At 40.8% G+C, this 26,371-nt stretch overlaps 1 protein-coding gene across 1 annotated transcript in view; it reads left to right on the plus strand.

Moving 5' to 3' along the window:
• The first annotated feature begins 155 nt into the window (after positions 1-155).
• Positions 156-26,371, plus strand: part of ETFA (electron transfer flavoprotein subunit alpha) — a 29,524-nt gene continuing 3,308 nt past the window's right edge. Inside the window, exons 1-10 of the mRNA XM_027657643.1 lie at positions 156-235; positions 6,034-6,183; positions 7,951-8,032; positions 8,133-8,215; positions 9,708-9,807; positions 11,021-11,131; positions 12,231-12,332; positions 13,181-13,249; positions 14,264-14,346; positions 25,241-25,306. Of these exons, the coding sequence (XP_027513444.1) occupies positions 197-235; positions 6,034-6,183; positions 7,951-8,032; positions 8,133-8,215; positions 9,708-9,807; positions 11,021-11,131; positions 12,231-12,332; positions 13,181-13,249; positions 14,264-14,346; positions 25,241-25,306 (885 nt within the window). The 5' untranslated portion in view covers positions 156-196. The remainder of the gene's footprint in view (positions 236-6,033; positions 6,184-7,950; positions 8,033-8,132; positions 8,216-9,707; positions 9,808-11,020; positions 11,132-12,230; positions 12,333-13,180; positions 13,250-14,263; positions 14,347-25,240; positions 25,307-26,371) is intronic.

The raw sequence follows: 26,371 nt of genomic DNA on the forward strand, positions 1-26,371 counted from the left end.
ACCCCGGTCCCCGTGCGGTGTGTGCGGTGTGACACCCCGGTCCCGGTGCCGCCGCCCCGCTGTCCCCGCTGTCCCCGCTGACCCGCGGGGTTCCCGCGCCGGCGCTGCCCATTGGCCGCGGGCCGGGCCAATGAGGCGGCGGGGCGGGGCGCGGCGCTGCTCTCGCGAGATCAGCGCGGAGGGGCCCGGCGGAACCATGTTGCGGGCGGCGGCGGCGCAGCGGCTGCGGCGGGCGGTGAGTGCGGGGGCAGCGGGGAGTGCGGGACCCCCGGGCCGCGCCCCGGGCACACGGGCCGGGGCCCTCCCGCCGGGGCCTTCGCGCCGCCCCTGCCGTGCGGGGCCTGCCCAGTGGGGCAAAGGTGGCGCGGGGCGGGGCGGGGCTGAGCTCCGCCCGCCCGGCGGCCGAGGGGTGTCCGGGGGGCGAGTGCTTGGTGCCACTGGGGCCGGACTCCTCCGCTGGACTCCTCTCCCACTCCCTGGCTGTTAACAATAAAGTTTCCGAGCGGACGCCGGGTGTTTCGGGAGCCCTCTCCGGCGGTCAGGAGTTGCGGGCTGTTGTCCCGGTGGAAAGCTGCCGGAGGCATCAGGGCAGTCGTGAACCCCCGGGAGTCCTCCCTCACATCCACCCGCCAGCGGGGCGAGCCGAGCAACAGGGTGCTTTCCTTACCGCTGGAGAAGACCCCTAAAGGTTGTTACTGCAAACCCTAAACAACACTTGAAAAATATTTGTGGCTCAAGGAGAGGCTTTCTGGGGTATTGAGGGGTTGATACAGCGTTTCTCAGTCACAGCTGTGCAGAAATGTGATTGCTTTAACTATCCCAACCTGTGGACGAAGCTAATGTGAGACACCTGTTGCTTTTCCAGTTTGACCGTCATATGGCTCAGCTGGGAGGAGTGGGGGTTTTGGAGGCCGTTTGCTGCCCGGTGTGTCCTTGTGACTGTGTTACCAAGGTCTGGGTGACCTCAAGGTTAACTGGAGTAGATGATTGATGAGATGCCTCTGAATATCTGCTTGATCTCTTAGCATCCACTGAGAGATACCCCCTCCACAAAAACTGTGTGTAAATAACCCATGTACACAACTTTAAATCTTGCAAGTTTCTTTTTGAGCTCTCCAAGGCTTTTATAGGTATTGCAGTTATGTACAGCTCTAAAATAGGAGTTATGGATATATTAAATGGTTTCAGGTAATAAACATCTCTTATAAGAGCAGCACAGGTAGACTAGGTCAGACGTGACAAAGTTAATCAGAAAGTTCTAACTGTTGTAAGCATGGACATCTCTGTTGTTAGGCTGCAGGCTTTGTGGAGCAAAGGTCTTGATGATCTCTGAAGCTCCCGGGTCATATGGTACTGCTGTGTAAATAGTACTTTACTCACATGATCACTGCTCGATTCAGTTCTGTGTAATGGAAACGTGAGGTCAGCTCCTCGGTTTTCAGCCATACACATTTAAACTCATAACTGTAAAATAAAGCCAGTAAAGCACCCTGTGCACTTTCAGTATGTGGGTAACAATGTAGTCTGTGAGAGAAGTGAAACAAATTGCAAGTTTGTTTCACTTTTTGAAAAGTGCAAAGTTTTTCCCTGCTGGCACTGTTCAATGGTCAGTGGAGTCTGGAGAGAAACAGGATGCGAGAGACCTGTGAGGTATGAACCCAAAGGAGAGGTTGGAGTTTTGCATAACTTAAAGATGGGAGGACTGAGGAGAAATGAGACTGCAAGTGCACGAAAATTGGTGCAGGGATGGGAATAAGCCACTTAGGGAGTTCACTGTCAGTGTTTCAAAATAGCTTTGTTGATTTTTACTAATGGTTTGCAAGGGATATATCTGGAGAAGTTTATTCTGTGTTACATCTTCCTACTACTGCTTCAATTCCTTTGTAATTTTATGTCTTTATTGTGATTGCAAAAATCCTTTTTACAAAGTGTTTTTTTTTTCTTTCTTTCTTTACTTTTTTCCCTTGTTCTTTGCTGCAGTTATAGCTCCTTTTCAGTTCAGGTGCCTTTATTGTTGTTTCTGTAGTTAGTGTTTCCTGAAGTTGTCTCTTAGACCTCTTCTGAAGGCAGATCTGTAGAGAGATTCTAGAAGTACATCCTTTATTGCTGGAGTTCCCCCCTCTCCCTGAACATACCAAAACTTTTTTTTTCGTTTAAAGTTTTGCAGCTAAAAGACTGTCTCTTACTAAAATTAAGCATTGCTTTCCTTATTAAACCATTATCTTTAGTAATACCCCAATTCCTAGTTCTTGGAGTCCCCTCCTGGGAACTTTGCCCACTGTTAATGGTTCTCTATGAGATACAGAACTTCTACTAAGCAGTTTTAAAACTTTATTTCCTGGCCAGTTTGCTTTTACAGCTAAGAAAACCAGCTCTAGAGATACCTTTGTGGGTCCAGCTGTTAGATGCTTTTGCCTTGTGAATGTCTATTCTGGTTTAGTTTCTGAAACTTCCAGAGGTTCCTCTAAAGAGGCTGGGAGACAAACTGCCAGTTTCCCTGGCAACTTGCTTTGTATTTATGCATATTTGGAGCATGGGGCTGTGTAGAATTCACCTGCTGCAGCTCCTGCATTTTCTGGATGACTTTCTGGCTGACCCATCTTGCGTCCCTGTGCTGGCCACACGTGGCTGATTTCCTAATTCTTGTGTTATGAGTGTCCTTGGAGCAGGCTGCAGGCACCTGGCCATGACTGTGCTGCCACCAGTCTCACCCAGCAGCAAGCAAAGATTTGCAGCACTTCTCTCAGGGCTTTTCCAGCTGTTCATACATTGTTTTTCGCATGTGAGCAGCAAATCCGTAGTTAAGAAGTGCTGGGCATGTGCTGTCCAGGCAGCCTGTCCCTAGCAATGCTGAAAGCCCAGCCCAGTTCAGTTTGCAGGGGTGTTGTGTGAAGAGCCTGTAAAGGTGTTGTGTGCAGGTGGATGGGGACCTGGGGTGTCTGAGCTGTGGCTTTACCTGGGCAGGTGTACTGGGTGCATCCAGATTGCTCACGTTTTACTGGGGCAGTAGCAGTTGTTTTGTTGTTATTTTGCCTGAAGCCTAGAAACCCAGATATTATGCTGACATTTTTCATGTTCTGCTTGGAAAATATTACTGAGTTTCTCAGGTGGGGAGCAAAAAGATGCTTTGGAGAAACTCGATAGATTCAGTGAATCCTTTGGTACTTTGCAAGTGGCTTAATTGAGCTGTACTGCACATCTGGGTTAATCTTAGCAACTTTTAGGCATCTGGAAGTCAGAGGCCAGGTTTGCTCTACAGTAAACGCTGGGGTAGAGGGGGAAGTGGGGAACTCTGGACGGTTTTCATTCACAAATGTTTATTTTGGTATAAACTGAATCACTGTCCAGAGTTTCCACCAGAGAGGAAGTGCAGATGTTTCAGCTGTAGAGGAAGTGTAGGTGCCTGGCTGTGATTTGTACCTAAACCTAGGCAAAATAGACTTCCCAGTTCTACCTGTTGCTACCACATCATTATCTGTTGTTGTGCTGCAGGAGCTACTCAGTGGCCCAAGTTTGTAAGATGTTTATCTGTAGCTGATTTCTTTGGATAGCCTGATTTTTCCAGAGCTTGATTTTCACCAGGAACTTTCTGTGGCACAAGCACTGAGTGCTGTTCCCTCTCAAGGCATTATTTTCAGTGGTTTGATTGGTCTGTGTGTCTTATTTCTTGTGCTTTCTTCCCTTGCTGCCAGCTGGTCAGGTTTATTCTCCACTGTCCTAGTTTATCTGGGCTTCAGAGTAGACATCCTGCCCAAATGCAGAAATTATGTCAGTGAAATAATGGGCTGTTCTCACACATGTGCAGCTGGACAAGTAACTTCATCAAAATAACTACCTGTCCTCTTCATTGACTCATGGCAGGTTCTTAGTTTTCAGGACCATATGTGACTGCATGAATTACCCTCTGGTTTTACTGCAGATTCTCTATTATAACCAACAAAAGTCAGTTTGGTTTTTTTAATTGAAAAAATTATTTGATGTGTGTTAGTGTATTAAAATTCAGACTCAGAAAGGAATCTTATTTGTCATCTAGGATTTTTACCCAAGATCTATAATGTGACTTTTGGTTTATTTTAAATCTGGTCTTATCTTTATGTTCAGAAATGTCATGCATAAAGTGACCTTCTGGTATTAATGTTGTGTATATTCCCACAAATATAAAATATAGGGTTATTGGTTTAGAAATAATACCTAATTAGTGCTAATATAATACCTAATATCCAGTCTGCTCAAGCAACATCCATTGCTCTTATTCTTTTTGGCTAAACCCCAATTATTTCTCAGTTTATTCTGGAGTAGTTTGACAGAATGATAGAGCTCCTCTGGTGGTGCAGCACTTATTTAGAGAAAAGATGATAATATAGTCAGAAATAAGTGTGTTTAAAATGCATGTGGCTCCCTTTGGAAATCTGAAAACTTCAGGATCTTCCAGGAGCATGGTCCACTTTACCCTGTGACATGAGTATAAATCACTGGAGAAGTGGGCTTTTTGCCACAAAAGCATGGATTTATTCTTCAAATGGTGACTAACATTTCATAACTTTTATTGCAAATGATGTATGAAACATAATCAAAAATACAGTGTCTGATCTATATTGGCGATAAATATTTTGTTACTGGCAATTGGTTTCAAACGAGCTCAGAGTATTTAATCATAGCAAGAAACCTTAAGCATCAAAGATGAAATGCAGAGCACTTTTACAAGAACCCTCATTGTTTTAATCCAAAGGGCAAATCACAATCCAGATTCTGGAAAAACTTATCTTTGTATTTTTGCACTGTGATGAGCTTCAGGGAAGCGCTCGGGATTTGCTCTCTCTGTGTGAAGCTGAGCATGGTGCAGGCTTTGTGGGGTTGAAGTCCAGATCCAAATTTTAGCCTCTCAGATTTTCTGGAGCTTTTTTTTTTTTTTATTATAAGCTGTAGATAAGTGCATGTTTGGCACGAGGGGAGATGGAGTTGGAATGTCTGTGTTTAAAAAAGCAGCGTTTGGCTGTGCAGTCTTCAGTGTTGTGTTAGTGTTTGTGCCTCAGTCATATTAATGAGTATATTTGGTTTTCCATGTGTTCCATATTACATTGATTGTAACTTGAGTCTTCAGTTAGGCCTTATGGAGAGTAAACAAAGTCTTGAAGGATAATATTCCTGTTCCCATCCCGAATGTTTTCCCTACCCTAGTTATTAGTCTTGGAGGAATAACGCTTTTCTCATGTTCACCTGAATATTAGAGAGGAAAGGCTGAGTTTAGAATATTCTAGTTTGGTTTCATGGCAATTCTTTGCCTCATTTTTTGTATTTTTTTTTCTTTCATTTTTGCTTTAGAAGTTAAAGTTTGTATGTGGATGGTGAATTGCTCAAAATTAATATTTAAGGACCGTGAAATTGTGGTGGTAGACTACGTGCTCAAGTGTCAAATGTTTTAAAGGAAAAAGGGGAAAAAATAGAACCTGATGTTTATAAAGATTTCTATTAGTGTGTTTTCAGGCTGTGAGCCCTTACTGCTTGATTATCACGCAGCCACTGCGTGCAATTTTGCCTCTACACACAACTAAATATAAAAGTGGGTTCTGTAGCTAGATTTTGGTTAAAAGCTGTAATAAAACACCACCAGAGAACCACCCTAAAAAAACCCAAGTATTTATTTGCAACCCTTGATTTCCTTGTGTCTTAGTCTTGGTGGTCTAATCTTTGTTCTTTAGGGTACTTGGTTAAGTTGCTCAACAGAACTTGAATGTAATGTGTTAAAATGTTTTTCTTTATTTTGTTCAGTATTTTCATGTGGGTGTTTTAGTTTAAACACAGCATGTTATAGATTAGCTGAAGCCAAGCAAGCTTATGCCTTTTTTTTTTTTTTAACACCTTGTACCTTCTCCTTACTTAATAAAAATTCTCTAGAATTAACCTGTTTGGTTTGCCAGCAGTGCTTCACGGTTTGTATAGCTGATGAATTTCTGTCGAGCAGAACTGCTCCAAGAACAGTTTTTTATTTAAAAGCTGAGTACCAAGCTCCTGTCTCTCTCCCTTCCTTTCAAGGCCTCGGTGCTGCAGAGGTTTCAGAGCACACTGGTCGTAGCCGAGCACAACAACGAGTCTCTCACGCCCATTACACTCAACTCCATCGCCGCGGCAAAGAAACTGGGAGGGGAAGTTTCTTGTTTAGTAGCTGGTACCAGCTGTGACAAGGTAGGAAATGCTGTTTTCATACGAATGAAGTAAAGAATACAGTGAAACAATACCTGGTCAGCCTGAAAAATAAGCTGTAGTGCAGAGGAACTGTGCCAGGAATTGCTAATCTGCCGGAAACGTCCTGCACTTGAACTGCTTCTCTTCTGAGGAGAAAATACGGGTTTAGATTTCATTTCACAGGGGACAGTGTCAGTAACAGCGCTCACGAGCTTGAGCGAGCACGTTTTTATAGGATTGAAGGGCAATTAACTTTTAAAACAAGATTTCTCTGTGAAGTTCGAAAGACAAATATTGCAGTGCCAAGAATCTGGAAAGAAGGTTGCACTTGCTCAAATGGAAACCAGCAGAAGTAAAACAGCACAGTGACAAATTGGGCTTCTGAGCAACTTGCTTTTACTAGTCAACTACTAGTTGCATAGAAAGAGTGTGTCTGCAACCTAAAATTCTGAAATTAATGCTTCTTGACTTTGTCACATATCTCACGTACGAAAAAAGTTCCTTGTATGTTGGCTGTGTATTGTTAGTGTAATTTTTTTCTGTGCAAAATTTAGAGACAATGTGGTTAGTATGTTAGTGGCACTTTTATTCCAACAGGATTTACTCTTGTGTGAGCAGTGAAAGCACAGAAAACTATGCCTAATATTTTACATACTGTTTATGAACTGTTATTTTGAAAGCAACAGGTTGTATCTCATGAAGGAGGCACACTTAGGGCAGCTAATTCACTAAGAGGTGGAGAAACCTCAGTGGCTACTCAGGTGTCCGAGGTGGAGACAAAGCAAATAGTTGTCTAAATCAAGAAAATTAAAAAAAAACCATTGCCCAAAAAATCTGCCTTTAATTTTCCTTATTCTCTGTCACTTGCATAGTAGAAAAATGATTGTGAATGTTTTGTTTGGTTGGGTTTTTTTAGTGCTAAGTATATGGTGTCTGTTTGGCAAGGTATGTCATGCTGGGAAAAAGTATTTTACAAAAAATGAAGGTTTGGGTTGTTTTTTTTTTTAAGAACCAGTGACTCAAAGGGATGTTCTGCAGCACTATGAGGGAGTTCTTCTCTATTTATTTCCTTTTGTTAATTTTTGAGGGTAAACTGATACTCATCAAACTCAGTAAAACTACACTGGTTCTGGGACAATGCATGTGGTCTCCAGACCTTGCTGTCAGTCCTCTTCTCTCTGATCTGTAATAACCCTTTTATCATTTAAACTTCACTTGTGCTAATGTAAAGGAAAAAAAATGCATAAATATAAATTGAAAATACACGTCATGTCAGGGGGCAAAAAGTCGGATGCAAATACGGGATTGCTCCTAAAATTTGGACAAAGATCATAACATTGCTGTACATTTGTATCTGCTTGTGTGGTAGATATTGACTGATTTTAAAAGAAAGTAGGATTGGTTTCTTGCTGCTTACATTGGAATACTGAGCAGTAATCCTCACTCGTGACTGTTATCGGCTGCTGTAATAACTGAGGAGATCAGTGTGATCCTGAAGGCAGGAGACAAGCTTTCCTCTGGTTGATTTTGCTTTGTAGTTTTCTTATTCACAAGTCCATTTGCATTATCCCACAAGGCACTATGCTGTGAGTTAGAAGAGCTGCGTTTTATTCCATCAGGTTCGTTCTGATTTTGAAATTCATGTACTTTAGGTTCTGGTTTTAACTAATGTACAGGCTGGGAGCTCTTTGCCGTGGGGACTCTCCTGTTATTTGTTTGTGGTGCCTGTTATAACACAAACTAATAATAATTCACTTGTGATCACAGGTAGCACAAGAAGTCAGCAAAGTGCAGGGTGTTGCAAAAGTTCTCGTGGCTCAGCACGATGTGTACAAGGGATTTCTGGCAGGTGAGAGTTGTTCTGACCTATTAACAAAAGAAATTGTATTTATATTTGTGCTTGAAAAGAAGATAGTTGTAAATTCTGAGCAATATATTTTTATTCTCAGAGGAGCTGACTCCCTTGATTGTGGAAACTCATAAAAAATTTAAGTACACCCACATTTGTGCTGGAGCATCTGCCTTTGGGAAGGTAAGTAGACCAAAGTACATCCAAAAGTTCTTGTAGAAAAGAGACAGACACTGCTGTATGTAAGAGTGTGAATCAAAGGCGTGAGAGAAGTCAGCCATGGACACTTTTGAGTCTGCAAGCAATGTTACAGCAGTTCACTTAAGAGGTCATTAGTTAGAAACACTGATTGATGTTTGATTTTTGTTATGGGCTGCTGTGGACAAAAGAACAGCGTAGAAGAAATATTCCGTGGTAACAATATAGGACTGTGTACAAGAGGCAAAATAGGTTGTGATCTGAGAGCATGAAAATTGTAAAGAAAAGCACAGCAAATCAAGATGAAAAATGTATTATTTGCATATTAAAATGAAAGTGTGCAGACCTATTGGAAGCGAATTTTTTTTGGAGGGAGAATTGCATCTGCGATCTAAGTCATGTACATTGAAATGTCTGTAAACATATATAAATAACAGAGATCTAAGTCTCAGCCAAGATGTTTTTTAATGAAAATATGATTTTTCAAAACTTGTTTTCTCAAGGAATATGTTTTTAAGTGCATGGAGAGCCTCAGTGCTAACAATATGGGCAACATCATGGTGCAGCAAATTAGAGAGAAAGGGTACTTGAGAAATCCTGCTGCTGTAGGATGAATAATGACATCAGCCTCCCATCTGACTACTTTCACTTCCAATCAATATCAATCTGTATACTTCTATTTTTGCTAAGAGAAATCTTTTATGTACCTTTTTTGCTAAGAGAAATCTTTTATGTACCTTAAGTCTTAGGGTTTTTAATTTTTTTTATATTTGAGCTGTAGTGTCGTAGCAAAAGTTAATAGCTTTTGCTTTAAAGCTTACACTGCCATTTTTGAGTGCTTCGTGTGAGTAAAGATTTCAGAACTGGGCCCCTTTGTGTTGTACCAGATTAGGAGGCAGACAAAGAGCAAGCAATCATCTTGTTATCATTGATCATCATTTTTGCTGCTCTTTTTTTTCCCTCTTTCCCACTCATAAAGATGCTAAGTAATGTTACGTAAATTTTAAAGCAAAAGAATATGTATTTTAATATCAAAAATAAATTTTTGGCTTTTGGGGGAAGAGTGTAGGGTTTTTTTCTTACTGCCTCTGGCAACTACCTTCCAAAAATACCCTTTTTTTTTTTTTTCTTGAAGTGCTAAGAGCTCAGCAATCCATAATTGTCAATTTTCTGAGTAAATGGCATCTATATTCAGTTTTAAACTATTTGAAGCAAATAAGCCTCCTAATTTAAGATATTGAATTAAGGGTTTACTTACAGTAAGTCTCATAAAACATCTAATGTTATTACAGTAATGGGATTTTATTAGGCTGCTAAAACTACATGAGAAGCCCTACGAAAATCTTAGTTCTGTGTGTCTTTTTTACTTAAAGACAGCATTTTATGAAGTTAAAGCCGGCTCAGCAGGTGTTCTTTTACTGACCATGTGTATTTTAGTTAGCATTTGCTCTGCTAATTTTTCATCTCTGACTTCTAGAATCTCATTCCCAGAGTGGCTGGTAAACTTGGTGTTGCCCCTGTTTCTGACATTATTGAAATTAAGTCCCCAGACACTTTTGTGAGAACTATCTATGCAGGTGGGTAATCACAAAAGGTGTGTGGTATTTATGCAATAACAGACCCAATTCTACTAACTTTCCTACCTGATCTTGTTGTTAGAACCCTGGAAAATGATAGGAATTTTCACTCTACCATCCGAATTGCTGTGGCTCATAAAAAATGAAGCCTGGGGATGGACATGATGCTCCCTGGGTGAGAAAGCAAGTAAGCCCAACAGCTTTGGGACTAGCATGTCAAACCCAGGTCTGTCACCTTCATGAACAGAGTTTGGTCAGATCCTTTGTACACGTTTCTTTGTTAATGCCCTGCTGATCAGATTTTGCAAAGCGTAAGACATGAAGTTAATTGTCCAGCTGTATTTAATAGGACCAGCATTAGTTCTGATTTAAGATACCCCAGGGTTATTTTTTCCAATTACGAAGACATTGAACAAATTATTTATAATATTTAATTGGATTAATTTGCAATTCTTTTTTTCAGTCTTGTTTCTCTAATGCTTGGCTGATGCTGTGTTTTATTTTAGATATGAGCTCATTAGCTTGTGTTTCTTAATTTTACGGCACAAGACTGTACCACACGTGCCAGCATGGTATTACACTTTCAGTTACGTTACCAGAATGTGGGCTTGTGTTGCACTTTTAAGTTGCTTCCCAGTAATTCACAGTTTCAAGATGACTTCATTTATGAATAGTTTGTTTAGAAAAATGTTGCAGCATTTTTTTTTTTCTTTTAGTGTTCCCTGCAGCCTGCAGTGTGAAGTATTGTATTGTATTATAGAGAGAAACACAGTCCCACAGATACTTGGGGGGAGGCCTCATTGTCTTCAGTTCTGATGAGTTCATGCAACAGGATAAAAGATCTACTTTGAATTATAGACATCCTTTAAGAATGGCATTTTCAAAGTTGTTTTTTTTTTGTCCTTTCTGAAATTTAAAAGCTCATCCATAAGAGATGATTTGAATGCTTTGTATCCTTTAAAAATAGAACATTTGTCATTATACTTCTGAAACATGGAGCTAAAAAGTAAATTAAAGTATTTGTAATCTGTATTTATTAAGTGCCAAGTTTTGGTCACCTAAAACTGCAATTTTGGGAAGTACCTTTGTGGATATTGTTCTAGTGCAACAGCTAACATGTTTTTGATATTAGTTTGCGTTGTTTTGTGGGTTTTTTTTAAGCACAATATGTCTGATAATCATCTTTAAATTTTCAATGTGCCTTTTTTGTTAGGAAATATTCTTTGCACTGTGCAGTGTGATGAAGCAGTTAAAGTGTTCACTGTACGAGGAACTTCCTTTGAGGCTGCACCAGCAAGTGGTGGCAGTGCCAGTGTAGAAAAGTGTGAGTATTTGTTCTGGGATTCTGTTGTTATATGTAATAGTTAGTTTTGCCCACTGCATGGTGATGTTTTGTAGAAGCATCTGTCAAAACAAACTGATTGTTGTAATGTTAGCTTTATACTTTTAGTACAGGTACTTGTGCTGTTTAGTGATGTCTGCTATGGATTATCTGCTCAGTCACTCCTTTTTCTTTGACTTGAAAAGGAGATTGTCTGTGCTGAAATCTGTGCGTGTTGCGCTCGCTGCTTAAACTTCTGCCACTGTAATCTTGAAACTTCAAGTAAGGACAAGTTACAGCTGTTTGAATAACCAGATTGGTTTTCAAAACAAGACTGAGCAAAAATAAAAGTGGCTGGCTCTCCACAGTTTTGGTTTAATCATATTGCAATCGAGATGGGTCATTGCATCACCAAGCTAAATTAGTAGCGGTTTAAATTGATTTGAGAACACCCAGTTGTTGATCAGTTTTAACTATCTCAGTTTAAATTGCTATTTAATGAAACCAGTGTAGCTTTCATAGTAGAGAGATCCAGTCACAGAATGACAAAGTAGTTGAGGTTGGAAGGGATCTCTAGACATCATCTAGTCCAGCCCCTGGGAGAAGTTGCCTGGGACTGTGTCTAGTCAGGCTTGAGTATCTCCACATGTGGAGACTTCACAGCCACTCTGGGCAACCTGTTTGATCACTTCTGCTGTTTTTCACTGTGGGCCTTTTTCCTTGTGATGTAGTGCCTGCCTCTGAATCTTCCTGTATTTCCTAATGTCTGTTAATGTTAGAAATGTTACTTCAGATCAGTATATTGCACTGTCAGTGCATCACCTAAGTGACTTCTTTGCCCGTCTGAGTAAGAAGCACAGGTCTCGTGCTGGGTTCCTATCAATGTGTAGCATTTAACAACAGAACTTCATTTCAGTGCAGCTTGTAGTGAACGAGACTTGTTACCCAGAGCCACAGAGCAACTACTGACAGTGGTTAAAGCCCGTGGTAGAGTCGACAGGAGGATGAACTGTGCTTTAAGTTTAAGCTCAGATTTAAAAGGTTGAAAATACCTGCTTTATCATTTTTCTTGTGGGTGTTTTTGTTTATCTGATGAATGCAGTGACCCCTCCACCCCCCGTTGGTCTCTCTGAATGGATTGAGCAGAAGTTGACAAAAAGCGATCGACCGGAGCTCACCAGTGCAAAAGTGGTGGTGTCAGGAGGTGAGCAGATAATATGGAAACTGTCTTGGGATGCATTTAAGTACCTCTTCCTAAATAGTATCTGTAGCAGAACACTGTAATATGATACATTAAAAAAAATATTATGATGTAATTCTGAACTATGCCATAGGGGCCACTGGGAAGGCACTCAACATGTATGTTTTGTGGGGAGGTAGAACATGAGTTTAACATATGCTGGTTGGCTTTGTAAGAACATTGTCATATTTGATGAGTCCCTTTCAAATTTTAGCAATATGAAGTGCTATTAGATTGAAATCTATCATGTTTAAAATTACTGCTAATTATTACAGGCAGTCCAACCATTATTATGCAGTGGCTTTAATGATTTTAAAACCCATTATGTTTGTATTCTGCTCCTCAGGTATTGAGTGATGCCTGTAATTTTTACTGTATGCCTATGGCTAAAATGATTCCTTAGTTATCCCACTACAGAGTTTTGTACCTAAAGCCAGCAGAGGGAGCACAAATTAGTTGAAAAAAATGCTGTTTCCCTGATTTTGGAGAATGATGTGGACGGTGCTGTGTGCCGGAAGGAAACAAGACAGTGGTGTTGGTTTATACATATAAAATATTAATCACAAAGACAAAAACTAAATCTCCAAGTATTACATACTGGTTAGTAATGGATCCAAAAATACCCTGTGCAAGCGTGTCTTCGAGTCTTTGCAAACTCAAATATTTCTATGGAAAGTGGGCAATAAAATAAATATAGGCAATAAACATAACAAAAAATAAACATAGCAAAAAAATAAACATAGGCAATAAGAAAATCTTGAAGCATATTATGTTCTTCTTTCTTGATCTTTTTTTTGTTCTTAACTTTTAAGGGAGGGGCATGAAGAGTGGTGAAAATTTCAAGTTGTTATATGACCTTGCGGATCAACTGCATGCTGCAGGTAAACTTGTTTTGCTCTGTTTCTGTTTAACCCTGTTCATTATATTTTAAAATGTCACATTAAAATCAGTGTTCATCTTGAGTCTTTTATTTTCATGTATTAAGTAAACTCTTAAAATCCTCTTACTTTAGTAATAGATGAAGTTTTGTCAACTGTATTTAAATGCCTGTGTAGGCAGCAAAATGCTAAACTGTAATGTTCCCTGTCCTTCTCAAGTCTCCAGAACAGAAGCTTGCAGACAGAAAGTGAAGTTGTCTTAGCTCACTTTGAAGAGCTGATACTTTGTTCATACATCCTTTTATACCACTCCTTTACAGAATCCTGTTCACATTTGTTGTAGTTCAAGTGCCTCTGTCCTTTTGCTGTCCTCTTGTATGAATAGGAGCAAACCAGCCATATACAATGTTGAGCTAAGTATTTTTGTGTAAAGGCTGGGGGAGAAGGAGGAACTGTTTGCTTTAACGTTTCAATTTCATTAATTTTAGCTTTCACAAGTGTATAAATTTATAGTTTTACATGACTGGCCTTGTTTTTAAATTGGTGTCTTCGTTAACTAAATGTCCATATGGCATTTGCAAGTTTGCTTTGATATTTTTCTTTACCATGCCTGACTTCTGAGATTCACAGCAATTCAAGATGCCACATATGTTCTGTTCAAACTTGAAGGAACATTTTGGGAAGGCATTTATGGGAAAATCCTCTTGACAAAGCAACAAGAAAAAATAATGGAAATGTGCCAGACTGAAATCCTTGGGTTTAAATATATGGCCCTTTGGTGCTGGGAGTAAGGATTTCCTGTTGCTTATGAAGTGCATTAGCACTCAGTATTTGGAAGTTTTTAGCTAGTGGTATAGAGAAGGATTACCATAAGAGCTTTTAAGAGGGAAGTTTCTAAATACGTGCCCTTAGAGTGTGGGACTCTTCAGTAAAACCCATGTGCTTTTATGGTGATAGAAATTTGGCTCGCTAATATTTAAAAAAAAAAAACCATTGGAAATATTTTCTTTCAACTAGTTGGAGCTTCCCGTGCAGCTGTTGACGCTGGCTTTGTTCCTAATGACTTGCAAGTCGGACAGACGGGCAAAATAGTAGCACCAGTAAGTATGGAAATGTCTCTCATAGCAGAGCTGTGATGTTTCCTAGTGTGCATTTTCCTTCAGAGCACGCACTGAGAGGTGAGCTGAGCTTTAATACTGAGCCTGACAGGAAAATCTGAGTGTGCCCAGTGTGATACTTGCCCACGCGTTCCCAGAGCGACAGAAGCGAGCTGTGATGGAGATCTCTCCCGGGGGTCAGTCAGATGTGTTCTGCCATGGCTCTGCCAGGGGGTTTGCACTGTGGACTTTTTCATAGTTGCCTGTGCTGAACATTTTCTAGCTTTCTAGCAGCCAGCATTGATATGCTAAAAGATGTCGTTGCCAACAGAAACTTGAAATTATATTGATCCACGACTTGATCTCTGGCAATTGTGCATTCTAGGTTTTTACAGGTGATGGTTTTTTAAAAAATTCTAGTAACTGGATGATGGCAGTACAGTCTAAGCAAAATTTTTATAAGATATGGAAGTGCAAGAAGTTTAAGAGATAAATAATCTGCAGGTTGGCAGCCGTACTCTGGTGAGTGTCTTAATATTGGGTTATAACCTACTGCACATCTTTTTCTGCTATTTTTGCACCATGATGTCACCAGGAACTGATTTCTGTGTCTTTTTGTATCTGTGCAGGGCTTTCTGTCCTGTAGGGGTCTGAGACTACTTTCATTGTTGTTTATGGCCTGAGGAGGTGAGAGGAGAGCAGTGGACAGATAAAGCACTTGAGTGTTTGTAAATAAGAAGGTACGACTGTAGCTCACCTCAGTGTGGGGCAGGATGTGCAGCAGTACATTCTGAGGTGTGATGATCATGGCCATGAGCAGGGAATTGTGACCAGGGACACGGGCAGGTGTGGCCATCTGTCAGGGGTACTCTGAGCTACAGAGTGCAGTAAAGGTTTAGCCTCTCAGTAAGCAGTTCTTTGTGTATGGCAACAGAAGGCACTGAGGAACAACTTTTAACTTGAGACCAGAAAGGAAGAATGAGCTGGAACTTACTAGAGAAACTTTTCATATATCAGCTGCTGCATTAACTGATTTGTAGTAATTTAAATAATACTAAAAAGCTGTCCAAAGCCTTGCTAAGATCTGAAAAGTTTTGCCTTTCTATCATTATGAGCTGCAAATTCAAGAAATTCAAACCCTGTCCATTATTTTGCTCGTGATTCATCTGTCAGGATAGACCAATACTTGGATATCAAAGACAGGAACTTGTGATTCCTGGAGTCTGTTGTCAGTTCTGCCTACTGTGTTTTCTTGAACAAGATGCTTTGTGCTCCTGGTTCCTTCTGTCTTGAATTGTGGATAAGGATGTTTGCTGCTTTTCTCAAAGTCCTCATCAGAGACCATCTCAGGATAGCCCTGTGGGGCTGAGTGGAGCTATTTCTAGGCATGCTGATGTAAATAACCTGTAAATCTATATGATAACCAACTTCTACAAAAAATAGCTTCTGAGAAGTAGACCTGTTGATAAGACAAGGTCTGCCTGTTTGCAGAGTGTGTCCTTCTACAATATTGATAGCAATATTAAACTCTGTGCAAGGAAATTGTGAGGCTCTGCAGATTATAAATGCAACCCTAACTCTTTCTGCTTACCAGGGTTTAAGCCAAGTGTCATTTAACTGTGTCTTTTGAAAGGACATGAGATGAGGCTGACCATCCTTAGTTCTCCATTACCCAAATATCCATTAATGAGGTGGAGAATACTAATTTGAAGACAGCTCAGCTCTGGTTTATGTGTCTCAAGGCTCAACAATGAACATTCTTTCCAGAGTCAAGGGCACATAAACAATTATGTTGAAACAAAAAAGGCTAGTTTTTGATGAAGATACAATGCCATTTTTTGCCACAGATGGCCCATAGCGACATGTGAAAGTCATAAGAACATACAGCCACAGCACAGGGTCACAGCAGTGCTGTCATTGTCATCTTCTGGAGGGTTGTTGGAACAGCCATTAGTCAGGACTGACGAATGAATGTTTAACTGCTGTGTCAATAAATGATCCGAACTGGCACAATTGTGTGGTGCTGCATCTGTTTGTCAGCAGGGCTGATGCATTTTTCTCTCATCTCCCTTCTTAACAAATATTTATTAAACAGTGAGTTCTGGAGAGTGCTGACAATTATATGTCCCTTCTTTCAAATTGTTCAGATATTTCATCGGGATCTTAAAATACGTGCGAGGACAACATACGGTGGTTTAAAAGTATAGAAAATATTATATGTTAATTGTAATGAAAGAGCAGGTTGAATTGAGACTAAGCCCACAAAGTTGCTGACTAGAACTAATTTTTCAGTGTGCTGGATAGGTGTCTTAAATATGAGGCCATTGAAAACTGCAAATTCTTAATTTAACATTCCTAATTCTACTTCACTGTGTTTTTGGTACTTGAGCGAGAAAATTATTCTGTGCAGTGGAAGATAGAGTTGACTTGGAGGAGTAGAACTGAGCTTTTTTGATCAGATCAGGATGACACTGGCTATTTTAACAGTTCTCAAGATGCTGCTTTTCTCCTGTATATGCTTGGTACCAGTAGTTCAGGGAGAGCTTGTGATGTTCTACCTGGAGAATTGCAGAGCAGGTTTGTCCTTTGGTCAGTTATATTTGCTGAGACCCGAGGTTTGTGTGCGGTTTTGGGCTCCAGTTGACACGGTGCCCTCGTGGGTGTGTGGGTTTTAAGCAGGGGAAGAGTCTCAGATATGGAAAACTGTTGTAGTTGGAGACCCGGCTGCTCTCCCATGCAGCTGCTCCTTCCTGATGGGAAAGTATCTCAGTGCCTGCTCTTACCCTTCTATTAATAGTCTCTTGCCCGGTCTCAGTGGAGGATTGGAATGCATTGTTTTTAAAGGACTCTGGAATTGGGTCATTTTTGAGCCTGCAGAGGGAAAAGGGTTAGTTACAAGCTCAGGAAGAGGGGAGGTGCTTCTGCTGCTTTTTCTGTGTGACTGCTGTGGAGTATTTCTGTGCTCATCACTGGGTAAGAAGATAGTCTAAAAGGTCTGCTTAATTCTTCCACTTGTCCTTGACTGTAGATCTGGGGGAAGGAAGGGCAATTTTCAACGTTGGTCCTTCAGTAGTTCTGTGGCTGGCTTCAGTTTTTAAGATGCAGCCCAGCCAGTGCATCACAGGACACGAGAACCTCACAGCCACAGCAGCTTTCCCAAAATCCCCATGTGTTAATACAACACAGTACCACTCACAGAACAGTTGGAGTTCATTCTGGTTGAGTGGTGGAAGAATGCAGTTAATTAAGGAGTACAGATTTCACCTTTTTTCTGTTTGAGACTTGATTCTACCTCTCTCTTCCAGAATAGCCTTGGATCACTGAGCTTCAAGGTTTTGTTCATGTTGGTAGTTATGCAGATCGTTGGGGGTTCTTTGGTAATTTTTCTCTTGTACAATTTTATTCCAGTGAAAGTATTCAGTGTATTATTTTTGCTTCTGTTTGTAGCTTTTTTTACCTATTGATTTCAAGTAACTGCAGCTCCTGTTTGAACATTCTGTCTTATGAAAGAGAAGGCTGATTTGTATTATATGATGAGATGGAAGGAAGTTTTTAGGCATAAGTGGATATATTAAAATATAAAATGTTGCCTTCCTAATGAAAAAAGCAGTTTAGTATATTTAATGTCTTTAATCAGTGACAACCATTTTAGCATATTTTTTAAAATTAGAAGCCAGTTGTTTTCCACTATTTCTTATGTGTAGGTGTTCTGCAGAAAAATGAAATTCAGTTCTCAGATTTTAAGCACTGTGTGTAGTTTCTGTTTAAGAAAAAAAGCCCTTGTAAGGATGCTCAAATTATCTGATTTTGGATGAAAATATCCTTCCCATGAGTGTCTACTATTAAATATTAGTTAAGTATATCCAGTTAGAAAATACTGAATTCCCTACACAAATCAAGCCTCCCACCACCACCCCAGAGCAACTCCTATTTTTAGACAAGAAATTTAAGATAGTCAGGAGTGTTAGTTTTCACAGTAAAAATCTTTCTAGTTCTGTCTCACGTTCACAAAAACAGAAACAAGAACAAAAAGGAGGACGAGAAGAAAGAAAGAAAGTAAAAAATGGTTTTTTTAGTTATTTAAAACTTTTGTAAATGGAACATGAATGCTTCATTTATTAGTTCATTATTAGCTTTCCCAATTATGGTGTAATTAGTGACTTTTCTAACATGCAAAGCAGTAGGTAATCTTTCTCAGGAACGTCTGTAATTTGTTTGATATTTAAGCAAAAAAAGTTCTGATCCAGGTGGGAAATCCTGCACTCTCTGCAATTCCAAGAAGTGCCTGTCTTTGGACACCTGAAATGTCCCTGTGGTTTCCCAGGTTTTCCCTTGTGTCCTATTCTAATTATATTCTCCCTTCACCTTCTGAAGGGAGATGGGGCTGTACTGGGATCATCTCGCTCTCAACTTCTTGCCTCTAAAAACCAGCCAAAACCTCAATGGCACCGAGAGTTGCTTTTTTTGGCAAGTGTGTGTGAATTTAGGCTGTTTATTTAGTTATCCTCTGACCTTGTGGAGGATCTGCTGCTGCTTGATAGACGTCTTTCTGGTTTAATCTCTTCAGAGTTTAAATGTTCACTCTTTTAAAATTTATTTTCCTCTGAAGTCTCTGTTCTTTCAAGGTCTAGTTCTGTAACTCTCTTAGTTTTCCTTGTAGGTTTTCCTAGCTGGCAGAATGCCTTTTTTTTTCTTTTTTTTTTTTTAAGGTGCTCAGTTGCTGCTGTCTTGTTACTTTGAACACTGGGCACAAGACTCTTAACAGATGACAAGAATGAGGTGGAAAACTCAGGAAGGCACAAGTTAGGAAATATGTGATGTAGCAATAATTGACACTGGATTAAATGATTGTGCAAGAAATGTGATATGATTGCACTGAAGGCAGGTGTGTGTGCTGAGAAACCTCGGGTGGGGAAGGCAGATGGGAATTCAGTGTAGTTCTGATATGATTGCCAGGAGTAAACTGCTTGGCTTCCCTGCTCGAGCTTCACTTTCCTACTCTGGGTCTCTCTGGCTCTACTAGATTGCAGGAACTTGAGAAGGGAGGCAGATTTACAACTGTCAGGAATTGACAGGAATAATGAGGGAAAAAGAGGCATGTTAGAGGTGCAGCATCTTCAGGTGAGATGCTGAGGAGTGAGATGTTGGCTCAGTTAAAAGGCACCAAAGCTGTGGAAGAGCAGTGGAATTATTGTTGCTCCACCTCTTCTGCAAGAGGATGGGGATGCTTTCTGAGCTTCTCTGTGCCTCAGTATTTTACCAGGCATCCCTTTCACTGCAGTGAGTGGCATTTTTGCACTAAGTAGTCATCACCTTGCTTTGAGAGTGGCACAGTATCACATCATTTACATAATTCCTGTATTTTGTATTTCTTTGTATTTGGTGGCAGAGCAAACACTCCACCCAGCCTGGGTTTGTTTTTTCTAAAATTCATGGGTGACTCCTGGTTTCTTTGCTTAGTAAATGGGTGCTAACTGCTCTTGAGTGTTACTTCCCATCACTTTGTTAGGGATCCTTTGCTTGCTCAGGTTTACTTATCTGTTTTTTCCTTTCACTCTTTTGTCAGGAAGTGTAGGGAAAGTGAAACAAAGCATATTTTATTCCAGTATTTTTGTTCTTTTTTTGTTCTCTGCCTCTTACCTAAAATTACTGACAATGAACTAATTAAATTCTCTTACTTTCATGAGAAGTCTCACTCCTCTCATCTTGATTTTACCACTTTAAAAATGTTCTACTCCTTGCTTATCAGTGAGAAGATCCTAATTACATCCTCCTTTGTTACACATACAAGGGAATATTGAGATACCAGAGTTTCTCTCTTCAAAACCATGGTACATAATTTCATAATTTCTCCTCCCCTATGCTGTAGGAATGTGTTATCTGGACATTAGGTTTGCACTGTATAAATGGCTGAGGCTGTTAGGCAGCCAGCAGATGGGAATAGCACTGGGAAAACTGACCATGCCTGGGAAATTGTTTTTGGAATATCTCCTCTGATAATTCACTATTGTTGAAAAGTAGCTTTATAGTGGCAAACTTTAGAGAGCTGTTTGTATGCAGCTGGGACTGAATTTACAGACTGTGTTTCTCTGACTTGCTAAAAAGCTGAGGATTGACAACCCCTTTCATCCTGCATTATCCAGCGTAGCTTTTAACTCCAAGAAAACTATGTTCACAAATTGATGCTCTGCTCCTCTGGGGTTGGTGCAGAAACATTAAATTGTACTAAAATATTCATATGTGAGTGCATTTAGCTGAAAGCAATTGATGTGCTTTTCCCTGGAGAGAGGAAAAAAAAAAAATTGCTGTATGGCCCTGCACTCCAGCAGACACCCTAACCACGCTTAAGAGTAATTACACAGCTTGGCTGATCAAAGGTTCTTAAAGTGAAAAAGAAACTATAGTTGGGCTGCAGTTTAGTGATGTGTGCTTCTTGAATGGAACATGCTCAACTGCATCAAAGCAGTACATACTGGAGGATTGTTTGATATACAGTGTAATACAGATGAACCAGTGTCAAGGCAGAAAATATTTTATTGGGTTAATAGCTTGTAATTGGAAGGAATCTCTTGTACAAAGCAATTTTCATCACAAAGATTTCTTTCTAATTTCATTGTCCTTTCACTCTTGCAAAGAAAATAAAATATCTGAGCTGCCTTTAAAAAGAGTATGTGTGCCAGAGGGGTTTATTAAACTGGCCTGTTTAAAAGCATGCCATTGCTAGGATGATAAATTGATGTGTGCTGAAGGTTTTCAGCATAATTCAAAAATTGGCATAAAAATCAATAGGAGCTGACGACATGTTTGCAAAGTAGCTGCCTCAGCTTGGGGTGCACCTGTGGCTGCTCTGAGCTCTGTCACAGCAGCCTCCAAAGGCACTGGGAGTTGCAGTAAAAACTCTTCTTGTACTTCTCTTGAGTCCCTTAACTGCCCCAAGACAGCCTAAGGCATATTTAAATATTCTCATAAGCATAAATGAAGTAATATCATATGCCACGAATTATTCCATAAATAATTGGAAGAGTCTGTGTGCACAGGAAAATAACTGCATTGGTAGATTGGTAATTATAATCATCCCCATATAGCTCTCTTGTGCATTTATCCAAACTGGCTGCATGGATTCTGGAGTCAGGAGTGCAGATTGCTGCACATGAAGTCTCATGGACTTGCAGTAGCTGCCAGTATGTAAATTGGGTATGTTTGAAGCAGAAATAGAGTTTAGGGAATGGCTGAGGAGGATTTTTTCATTTTAATGATTAGTGTGCAATGACTCTGTAAGACACAGAGTTTTTCAACAAAAATGACAATGGTAAGGCTAGATGAATACTTTAACTAGCAACAGAGAAGTTGGATTCTTGACTTGGAATCTTGTCTTTGAATAGGATAAATCTGGGAGTTGGAGTTGTGGTTCTTTTTAGGGTGGTTGGGATGCAAGTCTCTGCTTACAAACTTGGAGGTCTCTGTCAGGGTTCTGGCTGCCACTGTGGGATATCATGTGACCAAATTAAAGCACTTCTGGCCTTTGTGCCAGTTTGCTGGCAGAATCACCTTGGGCTGCTGCTGTAGTCACTGTGAGAAGCCTCATGGGTGCTGGTGCCCCCATCTCATCTTCCCAGTACTGGCCAAGCCCTTCCTGCAGCAGCACATCTGGAGTGTTGGTGCCTCCTGATGGTGCCTCCTTCCCCTCTGCTCTTGGGCTGTTTGGTCCATTCAGCTTCCTGTGCTGTGTGTTACTCCACTGTGCTCTTCCCTGCTGGCAGCTCTCTTCTCTGGTGCCCCTTCCCCTGTGCTGATGTCTGCCAGCCACTCCATAAAAAAGTTGTGGCATGACTGTGACACGTGTACACAAATTGTTTCCTGTGTGAAATGAAGTTACTGCAAGGCAAGGCAGTAACTAACTGCCTGTCTAACCTGATGCCATGCCCTTTATACCACCAAAACTTTCTCTTTCCTTGACTTCAGTTGCTTTTGGAAGTTCATTTGTATCAGGCAGTGCAGTGAGCCCCTTGGTGTGGAACCTCTGTGCTGTTTTGTTTCCCATTCTCCTGTGGCACAGTGCTGGCAGCAGCCCTTCAGTGAAAACCTGCCTGTGCACAGCACCAGGGAGCTGAGAAACACCACTCCATGTCCTAGACTTAGATGTAAGTGCCTGTAACTGTGGGCTGTGGATCAACTGCCTGACAGCAGTAATTAGAGCAGCTTCAGGGTTCCAAAAAAGCTGGAACTTGAAGTTGATGTAAAGCCATGTTTGGCCCCTGAGAGGTGCAATCCAGACTCTGATTCGTGCTGTTTGTGCCTCATCTCCTGCACAGATGAGCTCTCAAGGACTGAGGGCTCCTTCCAGACCTGCTGTGCTCTCTGTGATGGCAGACGTGTCACGCTGTGCAGTTGGAAGGGACACTGCTCTGGGGGACCCATCTGCTTCCTCTTTCCCTCCCTCACTCTCTTCATGTTGCTTGGGGCCACAGTCCCGACTCAGGCTTTGAGCACTAACACAGGAGGAATGATGGGACTCAGCAGAAGGCTTGACAGAAGTTAGTGATTTCAGGGAAAACATCAAAGCAAGGGTATTACTCTGAAAATAACTTAGAAATTTTAATTTCTCAGTCCTTTATGACATCCCTGGATGACTCTCTGAATTTGCTCCTTGGAGAACACTGAACAGACCCGAATCTTTATCATTCAGACCTTGTGGGTCCTTTGTGTCCCTCCTGCTAAACTGTAGATTAGAACTAGTATTTAAGCAGTCAAGTCTCTTTACAGCACAGAACTGTTGATAAGAACTGTCCCTGTGTTATCTGCCTGAGAACATTGCTGAGGTGATCTCCCATCAGTGTTAGAGCCAATGGAAGGGACCAGTTGTCTGAACCAGGGAGCCAAAGGCACATAACCTAGAAGGGCATGGCTTAGATGCATAATAAATGATTTTTAGACAAGCCTGGTGATTTACAAATGTCCTTTTAATGAAACATCCTTGTCTTTCCTAGATGTTTTAATAGAATATATTCATAGGCATCTGGCTCCTGGTTAGCTGGATTCTTTCCAAAGGCTGAACTTCACAATGTTAAGCAGACTGATAAGAGTATCTGGTAGTCTGGATGACTGGTACTTAATGAATTGCTCTGAAAAAAATCAAATTACAGTAATGTGTCTTTAAAAAGAGCTTGTATTAAAGACAGTATGATGTTAGAATAATTTCTGCTGTAACATCTGTTCTTTTATTTGGTATAATTAAAATATTGCATTCTTACCATGAGTTCTTATATGGACATATTATGTTACCTTGCAGCTGTGGTTAAAATGGATTGACCTCCAATATTAATCCACTCGGTAAAAACCTACAGAGGCTGAGGAGTTTGAGTGTGTTCAACAGCTGTGTGGTTTTGTGGAAATGCATGGACTAAATTCTGTGTTTCAATTTCAAAGGAAGCCTTTTTAATAGGAAATACTTTGTTCCTGCTCTGTTTTCCCTCCCCTTCGGTTTTTACAGGAGAGAGTGTTTGTGTTAAAGCGTAGAAGAAGTCACAGCTTTTATTTATCTGTTCCTACTTAAAAAACCAATAATAACAGGTGAAATCTGTAGCTGTAGAAACATCAGCAAGCAATCATCTTTCTTTCTTTAATTGCTGTGATGACTCTCAGGCCTGCATGGCAGAACAGTCTGCGTGGTCTGTACTGGAACACCTTCCTTTGCAGCCCCTTCTGTGGGGCTGTGCTGTCCCCAGCTGTGCTTGGCTCTGTCATGTTGAAGCCACTTCACTGCAATGCACACCTTCAGCTGCACAGCAGTAAGATGATTTTTTTTTTTGACCCCCTTACCCTCCCTGGCCCCCAGAATAATTTCTTGAATTGGACTCGTATGCTCTTAAATATGGACTAGCCTTGGTATTTTTAAAGGAGAAATTGTTATTATTGGAGGTTGTGTCTTTTCTAATCGTGTGTGAAGTACCACCTTTTAGTTGGTCTAGACAGATGAGCCCTTAATTAATTTTGTGTGTTAGTTTTCTGTTATTGAATGAGTTGGTGAAAAGTACTTTCTTTGGTTTTCTTCTGTAACATTAGTTAGCTGAACTGCACAGCTGTGACTGCTGCTTGCACTGGTGGTGGTGGGAAAACTGTCAGGGAACTCAAATACTCTTGGTTTTGGATAGATTACAGCATGGATGGTTTTCAGCACGAGGGGAAGGAATACCTTTGTGCTGTGACTAAACCAGTCAGTACAGATCTATGTGCCTGTACATTTTAATCTGTTTTGAATGTAAGACTCTGGATGTGAACTGGGAGCCCTGAGGTGTAAAGATGTTGGTGTACCTGGGAAGCACTTCTGTACTCGTCCTGTGTGGGAGTGGGGAGTGCCTGGGGGAAGAAAAGTGTCAGGGCACGTGGTTGTGGAAGGTTGGGGTAAAGAACAGAACCTACAAGTGTATAATGCACCAGCCCACTTTGGCATCTGAAAGGTTTTATCCTGCCATTTTCACCTTTTAAAGGTGTAAACACCTGAATTTCAGCTTCGTATGTTCTGTCTTAGTGGAAGGCTCTGAGAGGCTCCAAACAAAAGCCTTGGTTTGCTCTTCAGGCCCTGCATCATCCATTTGGAGGTTACCTTAACACTTGCATTGGGAATCACTGCCCTGTCCCCTGCTGAGCAGTGCTGGATGGTTTTCAGGCAGACTTCTTAAATTTGTTTTTTCTCTCGTGTGTCTTTGCTCCTTTGGGATTCTCCTTTTGTAGTTACGTTGCATCCCCAGGTCGGGAAGGGAACCAGTTGTCAGCTGCCTTCAGTATTGAAAACTCCTGTAAAAACTGCTGCACGTGATAAATTCTGAGTAGGGTGTGTGAGGGGTTACTGAAACTGTGTCGTGGGTACCAAGAATGCCTCTCTCTTGTTTCCTTCTAGGAACTTTATATTGCTGTGGGAATATCTGGAGCAATCCAACACTTGGCCGGAATGAAAGACAGCAAGGTAAATAAAAGTGGATGTGCTAGGGGAGATTTTTGAGGAAGGAAATGAATTGACTTCCTTGCTTTTGCATCAGTGCTTCAGATGGTTTTCCAGCTTTTTTTAATGTTAAAATTGCCAGTTTCTCTGCTGCTTTAAAACACACTTGGACAGAAAAAAATGTACTGTGGCAAAACATCTCACAAAGTAGGAAAACATTTGCACTACAACTCAAAGTGATAAGTTGAAGCAGCTAATTGACTTTGTTTAAAAAAAACCCCCAACCCAAACCACGTATGCCTGAATTCTATACAATAGTTCCATTTGCCTTTATTCCAGAGTATGACATATTAATTCATGCATAACAATGTGCAATTTGAATTATGAACTTACTATTCCATAAAGTAAAAGATGTCTCTGACATTCCTGCATTTAGCCATTCAAATGGAAACCTATTATAAAATGGCAGTAAAACTTTAAAAGGTTTAACTCATTAGTTGCCAAAGCAAATAATCCAAAATTGGAATTGCCAGTTTGGTCTACAGTGCAGTGTTTGGAAAGAGGAGCAGAGTTACCTGCTGATTTATACTATCCAATGTCAGACATCAAAAACTGGAGGTTGTCCTGCCTCCCCACAGGAATTTTAAAAAGAGGATTTTTTTTTTTTTTCCTATTTCCAGTGAATGAAATTAGCCAAGCCAGAACTTTGATTAGCTTATAAAGTTGAGGAAAAAGGTTGCAAAACTTTGCAGGTAGTTTCTTGTGTTCAACCAGTGACAGAGCAGTGAGCTTGTGACTGATAACTGTCCTCACAAACCAGCCTGTGTGGTAGGATGATCTCTGCTTTCCTAAAATTTTTTTTTTGCCATGTATTACTGAAATATTTTGGGAGGAAAGTCAAGTAAGCTGCATTTGGGGCCTCAGCCTTGTAGGAGCAGAGACTCAGGTGGTGTTTGCGTTAGTTTATAGCGGAGAAAAAACCACCAAACTTGGAACTGTCATGGTGAATGCTGGGCAGGGGTGAGGGTGCTCCTGAGGGTGTGGGTGACAGTGTCTGTGCTGTGCTGTGTCCTGTCCCCTCTCACAGGG

The sequence above is a fragment of the Corapipo altera genome, unplaced genomic scaffold, assembly GCF_003945725.1.
Source record: "Corapipo altera isolate COAL_440 unplaced genomic scaffold, ASM394572v1 308, whole genome shotgun sequence".
Taxonomy (NCBI): Eukaryota; Metazoa; Chordata; class Aves; order Passeriformes; family Pipridae; genus Corapipo; species Corapipo altera.